Raw genomic sequence first — 18769 nt, 5'->3', positions numbered from 1 at the left:
TTGCATTATTGATTTTGTACTTCATAAAAATTGGAGAAGCAGATGCAGATTTAAAACAGCTTTCATTTATCAAGCAGCAGACTTTCCCTTACTCACTGAAAACAGCATGCTGCATCCTTAGAAGTTGTAACCAAATTCCAGGAGGTCTTACACAGTTCAAGGAGGACAAACAGGAAGTGAGGTTACTTACCTTCACACAAGTTCACTTATTCACAAACAGTTTTGGACAGTGAGTGCCAGATTAAAGCTTAAATTTGCTGTGAAGTGGCAAGTATCATTTATATTCTTTCTGGAGTTGGAGCCTGTAGGTCAGGATATGCATATGACATACAGAGTTTAACCCATTGTCACAAATAGCACAAGTGTAAGGCCTAACACATTTCACAAACTCAAGCATGTGTATCAGAAAAAGCATTATTTATTGTTTAAATGCATAAAATACTATTTATAATGTATTACATCATTAATCCAGTGATTTAAGTTTAAAATATACAGTTAATTGGTATAGAACGCTGGCAAGGTGGGTTTTTTTTTGCCAAAAACACAGTGGTTTTATTTTGATGTTTTTGTCTCCGATGGATTTTCCCCAGTGTCTAGTGTCTTCAGCAACCTGAAAAGGCCAGCTGCTTCTCGTATCCGACTGAACTCGATACAGAACGCTTGCACTTCTATAAACAAGTCCTGTACATTAATAATTTTGTTTCTGATTAAAGACTGAAGAAAGACACAGACAAGGCGTACCAGGCGGTTCTGAAACAGAAGAGATACAGTTTCACAATCCAAAATAAATGCTTGCAACCAAGTCGGTTAAAGGACAGTTGACCCTCGGCAGTACAACTGATACATTTCAGGAGGAATTTAGCTTCAGCAGTAATCTTATTCTCAAGCCTTGTACGTGCTGCCCCTACTCTCCCATACTACTACTCCATTTAAAAAATTGACTCCTCTGCTTTATAGTACTGTACTTCTGGATACAGGAGCTTTCTCAAAATGAATCCCAGACACAAAGCACCAGATCTATCCGTGTACTGTACTTAATTTCTTTATTATGTAATCTCTAAATAAAATCAGAGAGAATGGATTGTAGCTTAAGATGATGTCATCACTGGAGTCTTGCTTAGTCTTATTTTCTACAATTAACACCATAAAGAAAAATGAACAAGCTTCACATCTCAAAATTCCCCAGTCACCACATGATTAAGGCACTTCAGATGGGAAGTGACAGCAACAGAACTGATCCCAAACTTGCCTTGTGGGAAGTGCTCTATTGCTGAATTAGCACATGACCCTCTTGCTCTATCCGTAAGGAGAGACCCTACCAGGGACACCTAATCCAAGAACATGACTCTGAGCTCATGGGTCACCTCCTGCCTGCTCCAGTGAAAAGAGGGGACCTCAGAAGTGTTCCTCCTTCCTAAGGGCTGCGTAGGTAACACCTTGAAGAGCACACTGGGAGTTGGGAAGTGGAGACCTCAGAACTCGCACCTACAATTTGTCACACGCAGATCCAGTCACTAACCATCTGCTTTATACAAAACATTACATTATACACTATAGAGTCTATACTATAGAGTGTGTATATATATAGTATATAGTACTGTATATGTACATGCACTATAGGGTGTGTATATACTATATAGAGTACATTCTTCCTCAAGGACAAAAAGCAGATCTTACTTTATCATTAAAGTCTCATAGTTCACATTGTGAGAAAGGGTCGAACCCAAGCCTTTCTCTAAAAGCAACTATATACATGAAAGATTATCAGACAGAAGTGAGGGGACTTGATAGATTAAGTGTGCAAAGTATATTAGATTATTAATTAGATTATTTAAAATAAGATATCAACTATTTTTACAGGAACTGCTGCAAAATTTGCTACCTATATCAAGAGAATTCAGAAACTGAGCCAAGTTATTTCCTTCACTGCAATCAAGAGCCATCACGTTTTCTCTGCCACAAGTTTGTTACAAGAGTAATTTTAATAATCAAGGAACATGAAACTCGGAACAAAAGTACAAATGCAAGATGCTGTCCGACTCCCAATCTCAAGCCTCTTTTACTTCCAATAGGAGTGGTTTTGTACTGCGCTTTTCAAACAAAACATCTTGTGTCTCAGTTGCTATGAGGCCTCATATGCAGTATTAACAAATGTTAGATCTCACAAGCTTTGCATGCTACTTGATGATCAGTATGTGTTCCTTGACACTGTTCTTTTTTGTCCCCAGTGTGCCTGAAGTACAGCTGCTATATGCTCTCAGCAGCCCCTTTGAGCAGTGGCCCGGTCTGTGGGCTTACTCTCAGCTGCAGCCCAGCTCTGCTGGTATTTTCCTATTCTGCTACCAAGCACAATAGGCACAGCTATTCAGCAGGTCATAGATCAAGCCACCCGTGTATATCTGGCAGAGTCCCAAAGCAGAGAAACATCAACAGCCACCGAAAGATAACAAATGGTTAGTCATCATCTGTATTGGGAACAAGACAGAGGGGATTTTGCTGCTATCTAAAACCACATTGCACCCATATCCTGTGTACTGCACACAATTTTTGTCTCTGCAGCTGAAGGATGTAGCAGAGCTAGAGGAGGCATTAGAGAAGGACAAAAAAAAAAAAGCTTAAGAGAAAGGAACAGCTGCCTTCCTACAAGAGACTAAAGAGGTTGCAGTCCCTCAGTATTGAGAGGAAAAAGCTGAGGCGGGACTTGGTCAAGATTCACAAAGTCCTGGGTAAACTGAACACTGGACTGTTTTTCACCAATGACATATCCAAGAAAACAAGATCTACTGGGCAGCTGGTGAAACCAACAGATCAGTTTAGGATAGAAGGAAGTACCTTGCACAGCACGTAGACAACCTTGCGTGCCAGAGGTGTGGAAACCTCCCCAGGGGGTAAAGATCCTTGAAGTGGCTATAACTTGCGTGCTGGTACTGAGGAAGTATGACAGGCTTGGGAAGTGGAGAGTATGGTGTTAGGAAGAAAAGAGAAGGTTTTTAGGTCTTTGAGGAGATCTGGAAGCTGTTGTAGGTTGGCAATAGTCCTGCTTGAAGGGCAAGCCTTCTGTATGTTTTGTAACGTCACCTCAAAGGTTTGGAAGTGGGGGGTACACTTGTACAGAAAAGAAACTTGAAGCTTAAAACTAAGCAGAAGGCAAACAACTAATACTGGGGATGAAGAAAAAGCACACTGAGCGACAGACAAACCTTTTGCAGGTAAGGACCTGAGTCACAGACAACTGCAGTTTTGCCAGGGAGAAGTGTATTATGTCTACAGAGTAACAGGGAACAGTAATTACCTGTGAAGTCTTGTAAAAAGGTGAAGAACTATCTGTTAAACACTATAAAGAACTATATAGTGTGTTAGCAAAAAAATACGTACCTTTGAAATAAAGAAGCAGTAAGACAGAGTAACTTAATGCTATCAGTCTTATAAAATCTCAACACATCGCACAGAGCAATACATGGGATCCTTTTCCTAAGCAGTTTACTAAAGTACTCACCTGCATATATTTGTCTTTAATCTGTTCACAGGTGGAGATACAGTTGGAGATATAAAGATGAATAAATTCAGGCGGGAGATCAACTGCAGTAGTAAGCCTGTTCAAATTAAAAACATCCTGTGGTTTATGAAGCCATAAATCTAGTGATTCCATTGCAAAACAGATGAGTTAGACCTGTGATATTAGTTTATTCCCAGTTGGGTCAACAGGGCTGATTTCTGACAGTTTCCACAGATATATTTATGAACATTTCAAATGTCTTCATTAGAAGTCCAATACTTTTTTATACTCTGACACAGTATAGAAGCTGAGTTAGATTGGTTTGTAGCATATAACACACCTACAAAAATTTGCTATATACTACACAATTGAGTCAATGATACTAGTTTCCAATGTACAATGGATCCCCCAAGCCGAGTACCGAGATTCTTCTGCAATAAACACCGCAATACAATTTTGCTTATTCATATTTGCCTTTCAGGTACTGAATCTAGATGCTAAACTCCTTCCTTAAGCATACAACCAGAATAACTCCTTTGTTGCATCAAAAGATCCGTTCCCTTAGTTCCTTCGGATCAAAATTTTATTCCTAAGAACGAACTGAGTATCTGGAGCTCAAATACAGGAGACCCTGACTAGATGAAAGTGTTAACTAGAGAGTAATAATGTACAACAATCTCAGAAGCTTCTTACTACAGAAGAAATGGAGAACTATACTAATGGCATTAGTGTATTTTTACGGGTTAGCAGCAAAGCACACCTATTTGTGGTTTAATACTGGCTACTAAAGTATTTGAGCTGCCACTGTTTCTTACCTGAAAATGCAATACAGCTCTCAAGTGTTAGATAACAATATACATTAAATGTAGAACTGCCATAAAGTTTCAACAGAATTTGACCAAAGTAACTCTAACCACAGTCCTATCTCAAGTAGTGAAGAGGGGGGCAATGGGGAAAACAGTGCATGTTTCAGACATTTTAGTTTCAAGTTTTTGTCTTACTTCACTTAAAATTTCAGGGTCTCCCTGTTTGCACTGACAGTCATTTTGCAATGATTTCAGAGTTCACATTCAGTAATTACCAAGAATCGGAAGACAGTAAGTAGGAGATGTACTTTTGTAGTTTGTGGGGATTAGCTGTCTGAGAATCATAGAATGGTTTAGGTTGGAAGGGACCTTGAAGATCATTAAGTTCCAACCCCCCTGCCATGGGCAAGGACACCTCCCACTAGACCAGGTTGCTCTAAGCCCCATCCAGCCTGGCCTTATGTACCTCCAGGGGTGGGGCATCCACAACTTCTCTGGGCAACAGAAGTCCTCCCGTTGAAGGGGCTGGCATTCTGTTAAGAAAATGGGTTATACCTATATGTAGAAGTTATTCCCAATGAGGGAATAACAATACCACCTTTTGTTTACTTAAGCCACATCAAGAATGCAAGTTGCATTTAAGCAGATTATCTGTGTGGCATTCACTTTGTGTTGAGGATTCTCACAATAACTGCCCTTCGTCCCACTGTAGTCCTCTATCTTCCACACAAGCATACCTCAAGATGGATCAAAATTAACATTTCCAGATGTCCTAATGAAACAAAACTGCTACCTCAGTTGAAAGAGAAGGTAGAAGCTAGCAATGAGGCTAATTTTTAAGATATAAGAAAAGAATGTAAATTCTTCATCAGGAATGACTGGATTGTGACCCATTGGAGTGACAGTCACAAAACCATACACATCCAGTAAGGGGTCATTTTGCAAGTCAGTAACTAAACTTGCAGCTTCCTGGGACATAGGACATATACTTGCTAGTGCAATTTATACATTAACCAGGAACATGGTGTGTGAAGAAAACTTTAGGCATACTATAGATTGTAGTGAGAGACTCCCCTAAGTGATAACCATTTTAAATACTGTTTTGAGCTGAATGTATCAGACAGTTGGATAAAATGATTTTCTAGTAATTATGAACTCTGGTTGTAGTTATCCACCACACAGTATGTGTTCTTTTCAAAGTAGAAACACTTTGCTAATATTAAAGAGTAATGCAGTGTTTTCTTTAAATAAGCCTCTCTGCTCTTGGAGCAGGGACTGAAAGATTAGCTAGCATAGCACCTGTGCAAGAAATGTGCTTTTTACCACACCCAATATGGTAAAATATGGTATGTTATAAATAATTAATATAAAATTGTAGTAATTTTGATTAAAACAAAATATTTAATTGTTACATAAATTATTTATAATTAATATGAACGAAATAAATATGCCTCCACCATCACATCTTTCTGCTGGGAAATTGTGGAATTTTTTCCTGTTAAGTTGCAGGTTCACTACTGCTAATAGGAAGCTGTTAACATTACAGTAATATTTTAAAATAGCATTGCTGTAAAAAAGAACTTAAAAATTGGCAGCATTCTCTGAACTTCACACTGAAGATGTTCAAGAGGCTCAATTCTTTATTACCAACTCAGAGCTAACTTTACAAACTTAGTCTGGACTAAAATAAGAGGGTTTTTTTAACTACAGGCACCACCAACAAGGAAATACGTAGAAAGCAAATAAAGCCTTTGTGAAAGAAACAGACAGTCCAGTAGTCACTAGAAAGCAACAAATCCACACCACTCTCTTCTTCTGCAGGATTAATCAGAGCACACTAAGTCTTATTATTAAAGAGTATTAAAAAATACAAACCAACACAAACAACATCGAGAAATTGAGAAGGGAATGATAGTTTGATACTCTTTTCCTTCACTGTAATCTGACTAGTAATTTCTTCACTGCCTGTTACTTTTGGTAGTCTTTGGAATGCATCCCAATACAGCCCTGCAGCCAAGCATCACAATCACTTAGTAACTGTTCCTTTATTTGTTTTACATACTTAAGGAAACCTTCTTAAATTTGAGATAGTACTCACCTATTTACAACTTCCATTGAATGTAAGGACATGTCCATGTTCACCAAAACAGAAAAATACTCTGTTATCTGACTAGACTGCATCAGTTTCAGCAACATTTCTATAGCTACTAAAGGATTGTTTTCAACCAGGTCTGGCAACTTGGCAGGAGTGAGACCAATATGGTAAACAAGCTTGGGGTCCTTTTCTAGTTCTCCAAGGAGCTGTAAAGAGTGGAAAAAAAAAAAAAGACTTTTTTTTTTTTCTTAACTATTCGTATTACTGCTTGAAGAAACTGCTATAATACATCTAAGCTAAGGAGAATGATAACGCTTTAGACTTAGGAACCTCTATTGAAAGACACTGGAGGCATATATTAAAATTTCTATGTAAAGGCAACTATGCCCATAAAACCTTTAATAAGACATTTAGTAGTCTTTCATCAGTGGGTGGCAAGGAAGAGTGGAAAAAAACATGAAAAGTTTCAGCCTTTAGTTTCCTGTCCAGCAGAAAGAAACCTCGATTTTGAGCTCATTGTTGTCAGAAAAAGTTATGCAAATAAAGGATACCTTATAGAACTAGCATGAGTAATCACAAAAAGCCCACTGAAATCAGGGGTAATACTATCAAATTGAGGGGAAAAAAATGGTGTTGGCATTTCTGAAATAATTACTTATCAAACATTTTCACAGAAGCACGAGCAACTTCGTTATACAAAGATTTTTCCATGCAGAAAATTACTGGTGCCACTTACTGATCAACCGTAACTATGTCAGTCAATGCTATGAAATTTAAAGATTTCTTCCTTATTCATAAAAACCCAAGTCAAACCTCTTAGGTTTTTACAATTTAAAGTCCTTGGAGTTTCCTACATTCAAACACAGATTGAGTGATCCAAGTTTTCTAAAATAAATGAGTTACTAGATAGCGTGTTAGGAAAGCATTTTAGGCAGAAAAAGTGCACGATACTTACCTGTGTTTGCTGTGGGGAAGTTAAGGGACTTTTAAAAGCTTTTGCCATGATTCTTTTTATCTCCACTCCAGTGCTGTTCTTAACACACATTGACTTATCCCACTGAATTGTGTGATCTGGCTCTATTGGATTTAGCCATGCCAATTCATCCTCACATATATGGAGCGGAGGTGGTGGTCGAATAAACTCTGGTCGAAAGTGACCTAAAACAGCAACAATGTGAAACTTTTTTTTTTAAGCTTCAGGTATTCAGTCTTACATCAGTGCAAAAAGACAACCCCAAAGCCCTGATTTTTTTAAGCTATAATAACACTGAGAACAGCATTATGATCTTATTTGGCTCCCAGAAAAACATTTATTTCTGAATTTTAGTGAGGCTGTTACATCAGCCTGTTTTTCCTCTTGATTGAGATCATTAAGTTACTGGTTCTATGGTCTTTTTTCCTTCCACAGTAACTGCTTCCTTGGAAGGTGTTAACAGTCAATGCAGATCTTAGTGTAGGGGACTAAGACCTGAGGGGCATCAGACCCAGTGTTTTAGCCAACAGATGATACGAGTAACAGCTTGAAGACAGGCTCTAGATTTTTAGAAGTCTGGAAATGTGAACACTGTGGAGTCTGATCTGGAGGCAGCCTGATACAGTTTTGCACTGTTTCATTCCTCTTCGTTCCCATTTCATATCTTGAAAATACTTCTGAATGACATTACATTTCATCTGGAGAAGTATAACAACATAGCGTGTCATGAGTTACAGAAACAGAGATGTGAAAATGCACATACTTTCTATAGGAGGTTTTGGTCCACTCACTAAGGCTTCCGTGATCTGGGAGGCAACGGAGCTGTCAAAACCAGAGTTGGAAGAATCTGGGTCAGGATCGCTGAGAATGCTGGGGAAGCTGGCCTTGCTCTGTGTTGGCAACTCGGACTGACGTTCTGAAAGAAGGCCAGTCCATAATATTAAAGCATAAAATTGAAACAGAGATGCCTGGAATACTAAAAGTGGTGAGAAACAATCAGCTTCAGAGAAGAACTAGCTTAAAAAAACCCCACAGATATCATCAACATGAAATTTAGTACTGTGTCAGGCAGCTAGCACTCAGAGTGCCAGCTGACAGGCGAGGGACAGAGGCATGTAGCAAGGACAAAGAAGAAATAGAAATGAATCTGAAACAGTCTTGACTTTAGAAAAGTTAACTGATGTAATCTGCACCTAAAAGCACATTAGTAGATTCACATGAAGAGTTCACGTGCTATATCCAGTTTTGCAATCACTTCTCAGAGAAAGGAAGTGAAAAATCTACACAGATACATTTACAGACTCTGCAACGATAGTGGCCATACTCGACCTGAAGTCAGCTATTCAAATTTATCCAACACATTGCAGTGGCGTTGTGTAAGCTACTTTTGCATTCGCTGTCAAGCTACAAGCAAGTGCTTATGTGGAAGAAGATTAGTTGTTACATGATTCTACGTACATTGTCATTAAAGTGAACCTCAGAGGAGCTGAAACTCCCTTTAAAGGCCAGATTACAGAACATAAATAAGTTACATAAAAATAATATTAAATTTAGTATAGACAACTGAAGACTTGGAAGAAACTGGCCAAAAAGAAACTATGGGGCTTAATACTTGCATTGTCAGGTTTTTAGATGTTCTTCTGTCACAACCTATCACTCTTCTGTATCTGAAGACTTAACGTCTGGTCTTCTGTATTATTTTGAGAGATCATGTTTTCCGTTGCTTTGGCAAAAAAAACTCAAAGCAAACCCTAACAGACAAAAACTAGAAAGAACCCACTACAGACCACCGCCTTACACTTCTCCCACCCCTCTACAGAGAATATTAAGCAGCAGATTAAACCTTAAGTAATCTGACGTCCAAAATTGTTAGTACCACATAAGGAACCCCTTGAAAAAGTTCCACGTGAAATTAAACACCACTCCTTTTCCTGACTAATTAAGTGTAGTGCCCCTATTACTTCTAAGCAAAGCATGCTTGCTCCTTTTTGTGCAGCCATGTGACCCTTCCCAGCTTCCCATGCATATGAACTCTATTTCACATGACTCCAACCAAATCCACCAGAGATGTCGAAACTGACAAAAGGGTCATCTAAACAAAGCACCACCCCTTGCTAATTTTTTTTTTAACTTTCTGTCTTATTTTATCCCATTATTTCAGATCATGCAATCATCTGCATATATGCTCACTGAAGCAGCACGGCAGGGTATGTTCTTCTGTTAAAGGCAACAACTGACATACTTTTCAGTTGTTTTCAGAAAAACTCAATTTTAAAGTCAAAGTCCAAATGAGCTGTTTTATAAAACATGTCTTTGACTTTATAAACTGTTTCAAACCCCAGCTTCTATTTAGCCACTGAACAGAAGAGTTCATTTAACAAATTAAGTTCTATGTAAAAAAAAAAAAAAATTGGGTGTCTTTTTCAGTCTTTTTATTTATAGTCTAGAACTTTATCAGTTGGTAGAAGTAAATCACTGATTTTTTTGTATCACCATAATCTCAAATGACTGAAGACATATGAGAGTTTAAAAGACAGTCCTTCAATTCACTGATATTAGAAGGCTGCATGAGCACTTAGTTATATGCATTGAAGCTGAAAAGCTCACCCTTACTGCTTTAAGAATTAGGGCCTGATCAACAGTTTCAGGTAAGCAGAAGTGAGAATTAGAACATGCTGATTTAACAGCAAGGAACACAGCATCTTGAACCAAGACATTTAAATTAAAAAAAAAATAATCTGAAAACAATCACTTCGGTTCCCTTATGCAGCTTTTTTATTTTCTTTTTACAGGTAAAAAGAGACTTAGTTTGATCCCTAAAGGAAAGCTCTATGGTGTATTACAAACTTAACTTTAATACAGGTCAATTACTCTTAGATCAAGTAAGAGTGGACAAACAGTTCCAAGCACTTCTCCAGAAGGCCCATCCCTGCAACTAGGACAAAGTGACATTTTTGATACATAACACACCAGATTAACAAAACCAACTTATGGGGAGAGACTGAGGCTTGAATGAGCATTCTGTAGACAAAAGGGAGAAGAGAACAAAGCAAATTTTAATACTCATTCCCAAGATGCTTTATTCCAACACTCTACTTTGGGTGGTGGGGGAGGAACCAAAACAAACAAACAAAGAAAACCACACCCCAAAAAACAGCATACAGTTGCAAGTGGATTGTCAAAATGAGCTCAAGTTCAGGAGACATACCAAGTATTTTTTCCTTCCTTTACAAAAAGGGATTGGTATAGATACAGTGATTGAAAAAATGTAATGCTTTCTAAATTATTTAAGTTGATTTTGCAGGTACATTCTAAAGCAAGTAAAAATCATCGTGCTCTAAGTAGCCTTGAATTCATCTCAGGGACCACAATTTTGAAGGGCCACCGAGTCTTACAACTGTTATGTTCTATGAAATGTGGGGGGAGAGTGTAAATGCAAGCCCTTAAACATTGGATCTAAGCACCACAATACAAGTGTTTATGCACTGTCAGCAGCACAGCTTCATCCTGCATTTTGAGTCTTTAGGAAAAACATACTGAAAACTTCCAAAAAAATCACAGACCTTCTGAAACACGACAAATAAACAGTCGAGAAACATCACAATATTAAAATATGCAAGGGATTTACCTTCTAAAAGTGAATAGAAAGCAGACATTTATTCTACAGAGCTACAGCAAGAAGTCTGAGAAAGATATCATGAAGCTTTTTCAGATGCAACTTGTTTTGTTACATAACTTCCACAACTGCTCGTAAGCAATTAATTATGCATGTTTACTGGATTATGTAAATAATGATACAAGCACATCTTACAGGGCTTAATTTTTCAAAGCCCCATTAATGACTTTGTAGGGCACTTTAAGCCACCAGCATCTTCTATTTAAAAAAAAAAAAAAAGGACAAATTAAAATGCATGGCCTAGAGTACCCATCCATACAACTTTAGTTTTGAGGTTTTCTACATGTTTTATTTTTAATGAGAACAAACTGTTCAGAAGGCAAACACAGTACCAAGGGGAAAACAAATAAAAATAAATGAAAAAAAAAAAACAAACCAAACAACAGGTTTCTTGAAGGCATCACATATCCCTTGTGCTAAAAATCACAAGTTACCTGAAGTTTCACAAACTCTGAATTCACAAAAGTATTCTAGAAAACACAGACAGGATGAACAGAACAAGAACCAGAATGATTTGTTTCCCTGTTGAAAGTGCATTAGGGTGTTCAACTTGCATTTTCGAAAGATCCCGCAGTCTGAAAATAGTAGCTAAGGAGGACAGCAGAGGACATTTATACACTGTGAATAAGGGACAGTGTACCACAGCATAACAAACTAGTGACAGATTCTACAGGGAAAAAAAAAAAAAAAAAAAAAAAGAAAAAATAAAAAATGATGATACCAAGATACAACTGCAGGACGGAGAAAGCCTAGTTAATGCCTGACCTCAGAGCAGTAAACCACATTGTACAGATAGAGAAGTGGTATGGTCAGTTTTCAAGTGAGTATGTTCATTTGCACGTATCTAGGGAAAAAAAACACTGGTTTTTGGTGTTCAAGCTAGCTCCTTGCTCCCAACAATATTTTTTTATTTCAGATTAGCTCCAGATGTGACTCATCAGTCAATGTGATCAGAACAATCATGTTCTTGCTCCTTTTCTCCTGTCAAAGGATAAGCTTGACATTGCTTTTCTTTTCAATCTAGTAAAAGTAGACCACCTTCCCACGCTTGAGCTAACACTGTAAGATCTGACTTTATTTTATAAAACTGAAGATATAATTGTAATAGCCAATTTGCCAGGTGCAGCTGAAGTACCAGTACATGACAGCGCAACAGTTATGCTTGTTCTCTCATAATAGAAATACTGCAAAGATTGAAAAGGGATAAAAATACACACACACAAAAAAATAACGAAAGCTTGAGATGAAAAATCTTCCTATACTTGCAAAATGTTCTCGTGTTTAAGGCAGTGACATATATGCTTGAAAAGCTGCTTGTTAAGTAGGATGCAAAAGTTAAGACATAATCTCTGCTTGAAGTTTCTCTACGTGCTCAAAGACCCTAAACCATAGCTCAACCTTTTTCACATTTAGGATAGACAAGAGTGTTTCTCCAGTAACTCACAGCCACACATTCATAAGTGAACGACAGTCGTGAATCTTCCTTACCCGCTAATGCCAGCTGAAGCCCACTTATATCCACTGACTGGGCCATGTTCCCCACGTCCATTGAAGCAATCTGCCGAGGAGTCTTTTTGAACAGTTCTCTAGGGGGGGCCAACATCAGTTGAGAAAGAAAGAATTTTTCTGGAGGAGTTATGGGAGGTAAGAAGCCTGTGGAGACACAATGAAAATCAAGCCCTGAGTTTTAAGGCAGTAGCAGTAATACTTTCCACATTCTTTGTGTAGCATAAGCAAAAATAAATCGCAAACTAACATGTTATTTAAGGCAAGATCAGTGCAACTGAAGAGTCTTCAAGAATACATACAAAACTGCTACCTACTTAGCTGCTAAGGTGATGTAAAATATAGCGTTATACTGATGGGCGTCATGCACCTCAACATGCAATATCTGATGCTAAGCCTGATCATAATGGTTTCTTAACTGGTTTTCTAGTTTAGGCAGCTAGTGAGCTATTAAATATGACACGATATTGCGATTCATATTGCAAGTTATAATTTTTTAGAAACCGATTTACCCATGGCTGTCATGCTTGTATTTTCTGAAGTGGGATAAAGTGTTTCACATATTTAAGACGTTTGTTTCACAGCTTTAAAGCGGTCAAAAGCCTCCTATTACCTCCAGGCTTTTTTTTTAAACGGCTTTCTCGCGAAAATTCCATGTTACGGTACAACCAAGTGGCCCATCTGACATCGAGCCTGGCCGTGCTTGCCGGGAAAAATTCCCACAGCTTTTTCCAAAGGTGGAAAGCGAAAGCGGCCGGCGGGAAGCCGAGACCGGGCAGCGGTAACAGGGTCCCGTCCCCCCCGCCAGGAGGCCTCCTCTGTCTGTCTGTCCGTCCGTCCCCGCCCCCCCGCGGCCTGGCGGCGGGACGCACCTGAGAGCGGGGTGCGCTCCGCCTCGTCGCCGCCGCGCTCGGGCGCGGGGTTGAGGAGGTGGGCGAAGACGGCGGCGAAGGGGTTGGCGGCGAGGGGCTCGGTGCGGTACATCTCCCAGAGGAGATAGAGGGCGGTGAGGCGCTGGGCGGGGCTGGGCAGCAGGTCGGGCTGCTGCAGCAGGAGGACGAGGACGGAGCCCAGGCGGAAGTGCTCGGCCTTGCCGAAGTAGTGGTGGAAGGCGCTGGAGAGGCCCTCGAAGGTGCTGCCGCCCGCCTCCTCCGACACGATGCTCAGCAGGCTCGACAGCTCCTTCGGCGACAGGCTCATCCTGCCGCCCGCCGGCCCGCCGGCCGCCGCGCCCCCAGACTCGCCCGCCTCCGCTCCCACCTGAGTGCCGGGCGCCGGGCTCCCCCCGCCCCCGGGCATCCGCCCGCCGCCCGCTCCGGCTCGGCCCCGCCGCTGCCCGCTGCCGTAACGCCGCGCGCGCGCGCGGGCTGTCGCGCCGACCCCGCTTTACGGCGGCGGCCGTAAGGCGCCGAGGAGCCGGCGGGGCGTTCCGGCTCGGCGCCGGGGCGACGAGGAGGCGCGCAGGTGATTGGGCGGGCGGCGGGGAGCGGCGGGCCGCGGCCCCGCCCCCGCATTGCGGAACGGGATTGGCCCGATCCGGCCGGCGGGGGCAGGGCGGGCTCAGGGGATTGGCCGGGCCGGGGCGCGGGGGCCGTTGGGGCCGGCAGGGGGCGCATGGCGACGCTGAGGCCCCGCCTCCAGGCCCCGTCACGGCCGGTGGTCCCTGCCCGGCTGTGGGACCAGCCATCTTCTACTGGCAGAGGAACACCTCACCGGCGTTTCGTTGAACTACAGAACGGTTGCACGTTTGATTAGAGAGTTGGGGAGAGGAACCTGATGAAGTTCAACAAGGGCAAGTGTAGAGTTCTGCACCTGCGGAGGAATAACCCTATGCGTCGGTACACTTTAGGGATTGACCTGCTGGAGAGCAGCTCTGCAGGGAGGGACCTAGGAGTCCTGGTGGGCAACAGGGTGACCATGAGCCAGCAATGTGCCCTGGTGGCCAAGAGGGCCAATGGCATCCTGGGGTGTATTAAAAAGAGTGTGGCCAGCAGGTCAAAGGAGGTCATCCTCCTCCTCTACTCTGCCCTGGTGAGGCTGCGTCTGGAGTGCTGTGTCTAGTTCTGGGCTCCCCGGTTCAAGAAAAACAAGGAACTATTGGAGAGAGTCCAGCAGAGAGCTACAAAGATGATCAAGGGAATGGAGCATCTCTCTTATGAGGAAAGGCTGAGAGACCTGGGGCTGTTTAGCCTGGAGAAGACTAAGAGGGGATCTTATCAATCCTTATAAATATCTAAAGGGCGGGTGTCAAGAGGATGGGGCCTGACTCTTTTCAGTGGTGTCCAGCAACAGGACAAGAGGCAACGGGCACAAACTGGAAATCAGCATGATGAAAAACTTTACTTTGAGGGTGACAGAGAGGTTGTGAAGTCTTCCTTTTCTGGAGGTATTCAAAACTTTGTCTTGCTGACCTGTAGAGAAAATGTAGTTTTCTGTTCCTGTCAGAGAAAGAATTTTGGTTCTGTTGGGTTGAAGACCCGTTGCAATAGATTGAGAAGTTGAAACCATGTCAGTGGTCTGCAGAGTGAAAGAGGCCCAAGCGGCTGTTTCTGGGTCTCTCAGAGACTGGGAGATACAGTTTCATACAAGAGTATAAAAGACTTGGGAGAGTGATAGCTTATTACAGCAAAACTAAGTTTTCCTGATAGGGTGTTGCTGGTCTAAATGAAAGAAACTCCTGTGGAGTAGCTGTGGCTGTAAATGTCCATAACTCTACACAAAACCATCGGATGCTGTTATCTAACCCAGCATCTTGTCTATGACTGCTAACAGAAGCATCTAGTGGGGAAAGCATGGAGTGCGTACACTTGGCTTCTGGTGGTCTGCTGTTTAGGTGCTTTCCAAGTCAAAGGTTGAATGCTCATCACTGTGATTTCCAGCCCCAAGGAAACTTTCTTCCTTGAGCTCCTCTTAAGTGCTCTGTGAACCCATTTCTATTTTTGGCATGCATAAAACTCTGTGGCAATGAGTTCTGCAGTTTAAGAACCATGCTGTGCAAACCAGTACTTCCTTCTCCACTCTGCTCATTGCTTGTCATTCTGTGCATCTCTTATGTATTACCTCGGTTGTTCCACTCTAAGATCATGTCCCCTTCTGTGGGATCCTTGATCTGCCACCCTTGTTGCCCCTCTCATGTCTTTTCTACTTCTGTGGTATCCTTTTTGAGAAGGGGGACCAAACTTGCATCTAGTATGCATGCTGTGAGTGTCCTGTAGATTTATACACCTTTATTGTATGAGTCCTGTTTATTTCTCTTTTCCTTTTTCATGTTTGCTCTTTAGACCCATGAACCTGATGCTAGAAAATAATTGTCCTCAATGTCCTCAGCAGGAACAGAGCTGAGCACCCACCACTACAAAAGGGAAAGTGCCTTTCCACCCCGCCCTCATTGCAGTATTTTACTTTGCATTTGTCACATATTTGATATCACTGCCATTTGTTTCAGTCATGCAATATTACAAAAATCTCCGGCAGCACCTTCCTGCCAGTTTTTGTTCTTACAGTCCTGAATGATTTTGTCTTGCAGGGAAACTCAGCATGTACATGGGAAGAATGCATCATCCGTCCCTTTACGCACACACAGGAAGGTTACTCCTAAGTCTTACCTTTATGCACACAAGTTCTGGTCATTGCTGTAGTTTCATGCAATTTGCTTAGTACAGAAATTGGACTTGGTGGTTTATAGTTTGTTGGATTACTCCCACGGCCTTTTAAAGATTGGTATCAGACTTGCCACCATTATTTCTTTGATACTGAGACCATTTTTATGAGCAGGTTGCACATTGCAGTTCATCGTTTAGCATCTTCATTCTCCAGCTGATACAAACCTCTTGAGTGAATCCCATCCGATCCTGGTGATGATAGTGACTCATTTTATGCATTTCATTTCACATCTTTTACTAACACTTCACTGTGAGACAGTTATCTTGACTTGTACCCCATCAGTAAAGGTTCTTGTCTGGGAATATCTCCAAGATCCCGTGTAGACATGCAAAGAATTAATTTTTCTTCTTTCCTATAGCCTCTTTCCCTCAATGCTTTTGTACACTGTGCTTATCTGTTCACCTCAGACTGACCAGCAGATTTTCAACTTCTGGTGTGATGACAAAAGTTATTTTTATTCATTTTTGGGATTAAGTTTATGGTTAGAAGTATTCACACCTAAAATTGTGCCTTAAATTGAGGGACAGTTTGCTGGGTACTAATCCACAGTCAAATAGACCGGTGGTGCTTCTATCCAGCTGGCCTTTTTTGTACAGCCTGCTCCTGATAACAAACTCTGCTGAAGATAGCAGAGCAAAGGATTTGTTGCAAAAAAAGAAACATGTTTATAAAGAGAAAGCTGTCTCTTCTTTTCCTATAAATTTCAGAAATGTAATCCACTATTGGATAATGTACTTGCTGGAATAATGGATGCAGAATTACAGAAATGGACTTCAGAGAAATAGAAAGTTTCCTCAGTGACAGAGATATAGCAAAAAAACTGTGTGACTCATATGTGGCTAATGCAGCCAGCTGAAATTATTCTATGCAAATTAAAAGGTTTCTGGTCAGAGCAGGAAAGCTAACAGTTTAGCAGATGGAATACTTTATAGGAAGTGGGGTGGGCACAAGCATCAGCTGACAAAGGGAATTTGGAAGTCATGATGATTTTAAAACATATTGCCATTTCAGGGTAGCAAAAATCTTAATCTAAGAAAAAGATGGGACACTTCCTTGGGGCAGGAAATGTAGTAAATGTGCTGCAAAAGAGGGTTTCTGTATCTGCACAGGGTGCTATATTTTGTAGGCATGTGCGTTGGATATTCTGGGGCTCAAAACTTGTGTAATGAAGAAGCAAGAATATGTGATACTAGTGCAGACTCAAATACATGAGTTCTCAGCCAGATTTGATTTCTGAAATAGATCACATTACACTCAAGGAGGAAGGTCGGGGCCCCAGCTACTTCAGTGGGTCTGGGGGGGGTCAGATTCCGCAGGAGATACATCACCGCAGCACAGTCTCATGGTGTAAAGGGAATGGTTCAGTTTTCTGCCTTTGCAGAACAGCTCCTCTGGGAGCAGGCTGAGCATATTCCATTTCTTCTAGATGGCTTATAGAATAGCTGTTAAATGGTCAATAAAAGCATAAAATATACCCATCATTCTTTATGTTTGGGTTTGAGTAAGAACCTCAGTAAAAATCATGCTTTGAGTTCCTAAAGAAGGATAAAGGGGTTGGGGCTATATGTAAATTACTGACACTCAGTCTCCTTGTCTAACTCTGTCCTGTTGGCTCATAAATGCTAATACAGATGCACAGATTCCAAACTAAAAGTGACACAGACATTCTAGCTTGGCGGGCAACACCTTGCAAATACAAATAAACCTTTACAAATTATTTGAGCATTAGTATGCAATTGTTTTCATATTTAAATGAACACCAGCCTTTGATAAATTGTAATTGTTACTGGAAAATTAGATCCACGACCAAAGGAGCACATTCAGGTTGATTTGATTTGATTTCCTGGGCTCAGGGAAAGGCCATGTAATTGAACTGTAGGAGTTGGTTTTCCTTCTTTCCTTATTAAAATTGATTATGTCATTGTTTGCTATTGTATTTTAGATGACAGCCAAGGAATACGAACTGCATTGTGGGCACTAGGAAAAAACACTACTAATGAAGGAGCAATAGAAAAAGACAGCATTTGGAAGGAGAAAGAAAAAGTGGCAAAGAAGATGTATTAAATTGACTTGTTCTGCAGCAAGTATTTGAGTTTCTTCTATTAAAGAGGCTGAATACTTAGGAAACAACTCTCACCAGCATATCTTTTATCCCACATTTCATCTGGGAAGGACACAGTGGGAAGGAATTAAATCACACCTTAAAGTCAAAGGGGAAATTAAAGCACTTCCAGATTGTTCTGTTTATTCTCATGAGTCTTCTTTCTTGTACACAAATGCCTTTCTACAACAATTTAAGTGACCCATCCCATCTATGGTGCATTTTAAATAGCAACATACCAGAAAGAGGAAGGAGTAGGTATGTTTTGTATGCATCTCTTCACATGTATCTTTCTAGCAGCCACTGCATGTTTTTCTTCCTAGTTCATCTCTTCAATTCAAAACACAAGATGGGACCACCAATGCAGTAATAGATTTTATTATTCTTGGAGCAATCAACAATATTGGCATGCTAACAATGCCTTAAAAGCCTTCCTGAGTAACTATGAGCAAG

The 18769-nt window shown here is 40.9% G+C and overlaps 1 protein-coding gene across 1 annotated transcript; it reads right to left on the bottom strand.

The window, feature by feature from the left end:
• Positions 1–406: 406 nt before the first annotated feature.
• CNOT11 (CCR4-NOT transcription complex subunit 11) lies at positions 407–13851 on the bottom strand (the record flags this gene model as incomplete). The annotated part of the gene is made up of 7 exons (XM_082496274.1): positions 407–750; positions 3497–3593; positions 6401–6603; positions 7353–7555; positions 8134–8286; positions 12535–12699; positions 13425–13851. The coding sequence occupies 7 exons, from the start codon at positions 13849–13851 to the stop codon at positions 553–555; spliced, it is 1446 nt and encodes a 481-aa protein (XP_082352400.1). The 3' UTR covers positions 407–552.
• Between the last annotated feature and the right edge of the window lie 4918 nt (positions 13852–18769).

Source organism: Vanellus vanellus, assembly GCF_965231255.1.
Source record: "Vanellus vanellus genome assembly, chromosome: 1".
NCBI lineage: Eukaryota > Metazoa > Chordata > Aves > Charadriiformes > Charadriidae > Vanellus > Vanellus vanellus.
This window is presented reverse-complemented; position numbering and strand designations above follow the sequence as displayed.